At 34.9% G+C, this 8,166-nt stretch overlaps 1 protein-coding gene across 1 annotated transcript; it reads right to left on the bottom strand.

Moving 5' to 3' along the window:
* Positions 1-1,273: 1,273 nt before the first annotated feature.
* LOC106879382 (uncharacterized) lies at positions 1,274-7,098 on the bottom strand. The gene is made up of 2 exons (XM_014928910.3): positions 6,280-7,098; positions 1,274-1,584 (listed from the first exon to the last, which is right to left on the bottom strand). Exons 1-2 carry the CDS (start codon positions 6,977-6,979, stop codon positions 1,292-1,294), a joined length of 993 nt encoding a protein of 330 aa, XP_014784396.1. The 5' UTR covers positions 6,980-7,098; the 3' UTR covers positions 1,274-1,291.
* Between the last annotated feature and the right edge of the window lie 1,068 nt (positions 7,099-8,166).

Here is an 8,166-nt window from a genome sequence, read left to right as displayed (position 1 = left end):
AACTGCTTTTGAATGCGTCCATCATAAATGACACTATTACAAGGGCCTTAGAATAATACCCACACAAATATTAAAAATAATATATTCAGAACAGTCACAAGTCATGAATTTATTCAGAACAATTCCAACCACAATGGGTCACTTGACCATTTAAGAGGATTCCACCAACATCCTACTACTGTCATACCACTCCTGCATTTTTATTATTCTTTCTCTTCTTCTTCACCACTTCCTTTCTCAACTACTACTGCTGCTTAAACAATCAAAAACAAGAATTCATATCAAATATTAGGACTACTACTACCTGCTGCCCGCTACCTAGAACTCAAATGAGTAAAAAAGAGAGACAGACAGACAGAAAAAAGGAAAATGTCCCTTGCATTTGAAAACTATGGAAATATTTTTTTTAAATTATTTCATTTAATTTTTCCACAATTTAATTGTTTTTCATGCTTTACTCTAAGTTGAAAAAGTCGCAAAGACTGAAACCGGTACTAAAATGTTCTTCATGATAAAATTATTTTCGCATTTTCTACCTTGTCTTATTTTCCTTATACATATCAATTCAGGTGTTCCTTTCCAATTTTCTACATATATATTTATATATATATTCATATATATATATATATATATATATATATATTTCCCAGATTTGTAATCTGTATTTTTCTACGTAGATAACAAAAAATTCGAAAAAAAAGTCAGAAATTAAGAAATGCGGTGGGGATAGGGGGAAGTTTAAATATTGAAAAAAGGTGATTCCTGGACAAAATCGTATTAACCCCCTTTTATATGATGAAACAATACCTAATTTCTGATCCTTCTTAAGAACAGAAAGCACTTTCATGCAAATTGTACCCTCACCCTTCACTATTAAACAAACAATAACTTCCATTATTCCATTAACTATATATCAACTGTACCGATTCTGCTCATAAGAAAGGAGCAAATAATACAATGTGCTTGTAGGTCATTATACCCAAGCAACACTGGGATGCATTGATAGTATATATATATATATATATATATATATATATATATAGATGTATAGTCTTGTCTTGACATCACATGACAGTTGTAAATAAGCCAGTCTTCTATCAAAACCATATCTGGTCATGGGAAGTATTACCTTACTTGGAAACCAGTGACATTTGCCAACAAGAAGGGCATCCAGCCATAGAAAATCTGTCTCAACAAATTTCAATTGACCCATGCAAACATGGAAAAGTGAACATTAAACAATGATGAATTTAACAATAACAGAACAAACAAATGTACAAAATATGTTTTATTATACTTTATATAAATGTGTGATACAGTAAATTAAAGCAGCAAATTTATTATCATTCTTAAAATGAGACCGCCAAATAAATTCAGCTAAGAGAGATTGAAATACAGCTTTGTCACTAGTTACATGTTTCCGGCGCAATTTTCCCTTGACTCTAAGCCACATCCTGTCAATATCACTGGTTTGATTTTCTGAATCTCTTTCAATTTGATTTATATAGTCGTGAGTATATATGCCTTGTTGGATTTGGCTAATTTGAAGGTATTCAGCCCAAACACCTGACACAATGTGAGTACCTACAATAAAAATAAAGATATTTTGTCATCTCTAGATAATAATAACCGATATAGATGTTGGCCAGTTGGTTGGTTGATTTCTCCAGTTACACTTTATATAACATAAGAGGTGGAGAAAGATAATATAAGATAAAACAGCAAGTTAACAATAAAAGATGCAGGACAAGTGTCCTGCAACTTTAATGTTTAACTCAGAAAAATACATGTTTTTTAAAATGAAATTTTGCAGAGGTAGGTTTTCAATGGACTAGATTGCAACTATATTGATAAAAGCATATATTTATTGCAAATATGAGAACTGTTGTAAATTTAATTAAGGTAATAAATATCATTCTTTTAAAAATTAATATTCCATTTCTAAATTTTTCCTGGCATACCCATTGTGGAAAAAGCATACTTCCATAATTACCTGTCAATATGACAAGTAACACTCTAATCAACAATCAGTAACAAAAAGAAAGATAAATAATTATAAAACCTGATTTTGTGTTGCTATTTATCAGTGAGCATAGATGATTTATAAGCCAAATTGGAGGCTAACATGTCCAGTTGCTGAATTCATATACAAAAAAAACATCGTTTTGATAGCCATACATGAAAAGTAAAAGTCTTTCTTCAGCAATTTCTGTGACAATATTCACTATCTGAGTGACATTGCTGTGTTTACTTCGCAAGTAGTGAAATTTGTGTTTTTGTGATCACATGTATGCTGTAGTCTGCGATTTTGTTGTGGACAGGAACAAAGAGCCAACGTGAAATTTTGCATTAAACTTAGGAAGTCTGCTACAGAGGTATTGAGCATGCTTTGGCAAGCTTACAGCGATGAGGCAATGAGTCATATGCAATGTTTCGAGTGGCACAGGTGCTTCAAAAGCAGAAGAATGTCCCTGGAAGACCTGCCACAAGCATCACCCCCAAGAAATGTGCTAGTGTGCATTGAAAATTCATCCCCCAGGGCCAAACCCATCAATTGAAACTTATACTGCAACGTTTTGAAGCATCTGAGGGAGGACAGTCAGCAAAAACAACTGGATCCATGGAGCATGAAGAATTGGATTCTTCAATGACAATGTACCCTGTCCCCAAGCTCTCCTCACTCATGAGTTTCTCACCAAAAACAACATTGTATCGCTTCTGCACCTACTCTATTTGCTAGATTTAGCACTTGCGGACTTTCATCTCTTCCCCAATATGAAAACGCTGGTCAAAAGTCACCATTTTAACACCACTGTTGAGATCCAGAGCGAATTGCAAAAGGTCCTCAACTTGCTTACAGAAAACAACTCCCAGGCCAGATTTCAAAAGTGGCAGGAATGCTGGGACTGGTGTATTGCTGTGCAAAGGGACTATTTTGAAGGAGATGATGTTAAAACTTAGGCAAATTAGTGATTTTTTTCATCAAACATAACTAGTCCAGGAACTTTTTGATATCGCCTTATAATATCCACAGAAACACATACATATAGTTACATACACACACATAAACACATACATATACAGGGTGCCCCAGAAAGATTTACCCATGTTTAAAACTCTTCCTAAGGAATATCGGTTCAGGCAAAATTATTGCAAAACGTGACCAGATTGTCGCTTTGAAAACAACCAGAGTGAGCAACAAGGACACAACAAGACAGTTCAATGTGTGCCATAAAGCAGTGGTCAATACCTGGAAACAATATATGGAGTCTGCTACTACCTTTAGCAAGCCAACTCCTAGTAGGAAACAATCAGTTTGTACCACACAAATTGTTGAAGCTGTGAAGAAGCAAATGAACTGAAATCCCTGCAAAAGCTCTTGATATTTTGAAATCATCAACGCACAGGATTTTTAAAGAAGATTTAAAGTTAACTGCATACAAGAAACAATCCCAGTAGTTAATTTCAGCAGCTCCCAAGAAGAAACAGCTTGATAGGGGTAAAACCATGTTAGCTGAGATGAAGTGCACCACTAACAAAGTGTTGATCTGGTCTGACGAGAGGATCTTCACCATGGAGGCAGTTACCAACAGGCAGAATGATAGGCTTTATGCATGTAATGCAAGAAACTTGCCTGAAGATAGCAGGAATCATTTACGCTGTCAGAAGACAGCTTCACTCATGGTGTAGGGCGCAGTTGCATCTGATGGGTTCAAGTCTCCCTTGATCTTCATCAATGCTAGTGTCAAAGTCAACAGTGAAGTTTATGTGGAAATGTTGAATGAGAGTGTTACCCTGTGTTACAGAAACCTTTGGTGACCATTACATCCTCACTCAAGATGGGGCTCCGGCCCACACATCCAATTTGACATAGAGGTCATGCAAAGAGAATTTCAGTGGTCTTTGAGACAAGACGATATGGCCTCCCTCAAGTCCAGACATCAATCCCATGGACTTTGCTATTTGGTCCACCTTAGAAATCTTTCTGCTCACTCCTATTCAAATGTGTCAGATCTGAAGAAAGACCTGTCTTCATGGGTCAAGTTGACTGAAGAGGTGGTATGGCACTCTTGCAAGTTAATGACCACTGTTTGCAGGCAATGATCAAGGAGAAAGGTGGTCATTTTGAAATGTAATTACTGCAATGGATTGACAATTTACATTAGAACGCATGTGCCAAATTTCATTATCCTACCTTAAGTTTATTTTGAATGATTAAGAAATATCAATGGGTAAATGTTTCTGGGACACCCTGTATACACAAGCAATTCAGAAAATTTAAAAAATAGAAATTTTTTACAGAAATTGCTGCAGATAGACTTTCACTTTTCATGTATGGCTATCAAAAGAATGCAAAAAAGTTTCTAAGCAAACAACAAAACACATTGACAGTTGCTGTCCACAACTCATGTCAAAACCTGTCCAAGACAGAGTTAGGTTTTCAAATTTTAGGACTTCTAGTGATTAGAGGTTTGGTGGGTGAGACAAAATGAGTAATTTCTGGTTTATTTTTATTTTTTCCCTACTAGTCTAAAATCATTAGATTGCAAATAATGAATCATCGTTTTGTATTTTATATTATATTTACGAGTAAAAATTGGTCAGCATAGTTGTTGTTCAAATCCAAAACATAGTAGGTAGCAGGTCCACTTTTTTCAAGAAAATTTTCAACTTTGACCTGATTGTAATTGAGATTGCTAACAAAATATCTGGAAAATACTTGGTGCTTAGCAATCAATATTCTTTTCTCTATAGGATTCCAAGTCAATTTTTCCCACACTAATATTGAATTTGATAATTTTCAAGTTTCAAAAATGTCTAAAATGAGTAATGACGAATTTCAATAATTTCTTCTCTTTAACTTCATGGTGTGTAAATATATCACAAAGAAGACACTCCAGCAGATCATGAAGACACTACAGAGAATATTTTATGTTGAGTTTTTTTTTTTTTTATTTAGTCGAGTTCCATTGATTTCATATCATGTGCTATTTTTCCCTGATTATCTTTTATTTTACCTGCATATTTTAATTTTTTGTTGCATTTCTGATGTCTAAGGATGGATAATCATGTGTATGAGTCTGTATCCTGGAGAATTGAAGCAGCAAATTTAATTTATCTTGACTTACTCATTTTGCCCCAGCCAAATTTGCCTTTTATATGCTTTAAAAGAACGGCGATAATTTCCTGAAACAGTGATCAGATTATGTTATAATGCTTAGCTAATATAGTTTTGAAAGGTATTGAATATTTGTAAAAAATATTTTATCTCCAAAGTCAAAAATGCAGTAAAAACACCTCATTTTGCCCCACCCACCCCTATATAAACACAATATTTCGTTTCAGGCGAAATAGGAAAATAGGAGACATTTCTCTAGAATAGAATCGGAAATTATCCAGTTTGTCCAAAACTACTTTCTTCGGATGAGTTTCACGTATTGTAAAATACTATTCTTCAGTAAATAAATTAATAATAAAATAAAAAAAAGGAGGGTGGGTACTTTTGGCGGTAATTTTTTACTATTATACCAGTCAGCAGATTCTGATAGACTTTCGGCAATAGCTATAGTAACCTCATGGAGAAGGAAAAGAACAAGGAATTGGGTGATTGTTTCCTTCAGTAGAATTTTTGTATCCCAAAATAAGACGTTTTTACATTTTTACTCCTACCTCCACCCCAATTCCGTGTCCCTTTGCCGTAAAGATTTACTACTGCACTAGTCTCACAAGACGGATGTAAAAAGATACCCTCTTGGCTTTTTCCTGTCCGTAACTTTTCATTTTCGAACTTCTTTTGGATTTTTTTTTTCTCCAGACTTTAAACATCTGGGATTATGATTCCGGCATAACTACAGGGTTTTACCCGCCAGACTTTGGGAGGTCATAACTTTCAGAAAAATGAATATTTTTTAATGAAAGTTTCTATGCATATAGTATTTACTATGTAGAATCCGAATATACAAAAATTTCCGGTGAAAGTGTTTTGGAATGGGGGTGGGGGACAATTTTCGGAAATTCCAACAGAGTCCACTTAAATATGCGTAACCTTTTAAATTTGAATTTCGAAGAAAAAAAGTGGGGGGAGGAAAGATTGAAAAAAAACAGGAAAGACGGGGTTGGCAAAATAATTCTCTCTTTTGTGTGTGGAGCCATTATCTCCGATTCTTAAAACATCAATTAGTAAAAAAAAACCCAAAAAAAACGGAGTTTTTTTATGTACTCGACAATTTCCGATTATTCTACATGAAAGTCGAAATGTGGAATTTTATTAAATCATACCTGGCAAAACCCAACGAACAATTGCAGCTTCGAAAGCGTCTTTATTTCGATGTTCAATTGGCACTAGAAAACATTTTTCACTTCCTCGTTCAATTCCTCCAAAAACCTTATATCCTTTCACATGTTTTTTCCCGTTAGGTTTAGGTTTGGAAATTGTGGTTACATCTATTTCGACGACTTTTGGTTTACCAGTTTGTGAATCGAAACCACCTATCTCCGGTGGGTCGTCACCTAACTCAGTCGGATGGTCTTCTAAGAATCCTTCCAATAATTCTCGGATATACTGACACAAATCATCGATAGTGTTTACATTGACTTTTGTCTCGTGAGCTATTTCAGAATTTAGATGCTCTCTTGACCACATATACATAAGCCATATAAATGTTGTCAGTGAGACGTCACTATCCTCAAAAATCGATCCGTTGCGGACTGACTGAGTGAAGGAGTCCAGATCACATTTCCATCTCTTTCCGTCAATATCTTCTGGATGATCGACCAGTGTACATAAATTGCTACAGGTGGGACACTTCACGGAATTGCTAATTAGCCGGTGTTTGGCTAACCATGTAATTGCTACCTCCTCTGTATTAGTTTGTGGGATTAGATCAAAGAATTTCCATGTTTCTTGTCGAATTTCTTGGTCATTCATGACATCACTGCATATTGCTGTTGGGTCTGCTTGTCCGGCAGGATCAACCATTTTTGAAAAAGTCAAGTTTTATAAAACAAATAATTAATGCGTAAAGTACAAGCAATGTGTTTATATGGAATATTTGTTTTAGTAGTGTTAGTTTCGTATTGCTTACATGCAGAGCTTTTGTCACATTTTGTATTACAGGGTGTTAGTTCCGTATTATTTCATTAAATTTCATTGCAAACCGGGAAATCAACGAATCCTTCATATGTTTATCAATTACAAATTTGATGAAGATATATTTCTCAATAATTTTGGTTGTCAACATCTTGTCGTAGGAAAGAATAAAAATGATTTTAAATTTTGGCACAAGGCTTGTCATTTAGGGGTAAGATTAAAAACAACATATCACTTGCATGATAGTAATGCTTGTTTTCATTGATTATATGATGTGAAAACTAGAATACACATCTCTCTCTCTCTCTCTCTCTATATATATATATATATATATATATATATATACAGGTAAATTTTCAGATTAACACCTGCACGATTTTCACTAGGGTGTTAGGGTTAGGGTTTTAGCGTGCAGGTGTTAATCTGAAAATTTACCTATATATATATGTGTTTGTGTGAGACAGACTACTTTCAGTTTTTATCTACCAAATCTATTGACAAAACTTTGGCTGGCCTGGAGCTATAATAGAAGACCGAGACTACATCGTTGGGAAGCATCTACACACCCATGCTTCTTATCTACAGTCTTATGGTTGTGCTTATAAATTGTTCAGCTAAAATACATTTGCAAAATATACATATATGTAACGATAAATGTTAGTCGAAGGTTACCAATTGTAATGGTAGACACAGTAATTCGTTTTGAGTTATCAAAATGTAACGGGTGTTGATGATGTAGATGTGAAAGAAGAACAGTGGTCGAAATTGATGTTGACTCCAAATTTTATTTACCGTTACTTTATGCATAGCCACCCACGACGGCGTGTGTCTGTCATATAATTGAGAATTAATTTTTTGTTGTGTAAGTGTGTATAATATTCTTGTCAGTTGTGATTGTTGTTGGCACTCCGTCTCTTACGACGTCGAGGGTTCCAGTTGATCCGATCAACGGAACAACCTGCTCGTGAAATTAACGTGCAAGTGGCTGAGCACTCCACAGACACGTGTACCCTTAACGTAGTTCTCGGGGAGATTCAGCGTGACACAAAGTGTAACAAGGCTGGCCCTTTGAATAA

The sequence above is a fragment of the Octopus bimaculoides genome, chromosome 7 (assembly GCF_046866305.1).
Source record: "Octopus bimaculoides isolate indiv1 chromosome 7, ASM4686630v1, whole genome shotgun sequence".
NCBI lineage: Eukaryota > Metazoa > Mollusca > Cephalopoda > Octopoda > Octopodidae > Octopus > Octopus bimaculoides.
Note: the sequence above shows the minus strand (reverse complement) of the source record. Positions and strands in the feature narration are given on the sequence as shown.

Bases quoted from the DNA above. Each gene is read 5' to 3' on its own strand.
- LOC106879382 (XM_014928910.3), bottom strand. From the start codon at position 6,979: ATGGTTGATCCTGCCGGACAAGCAGACCCAACAGCAATATGCAGTGAT. The intron at 1,585-6,279 runs GTATGATTTAAT...TTTTTATTGTAG, and splicing joins TGTTCGTTGGGTTTTGCCAG to GTACTCACATTGTGTCAGGT.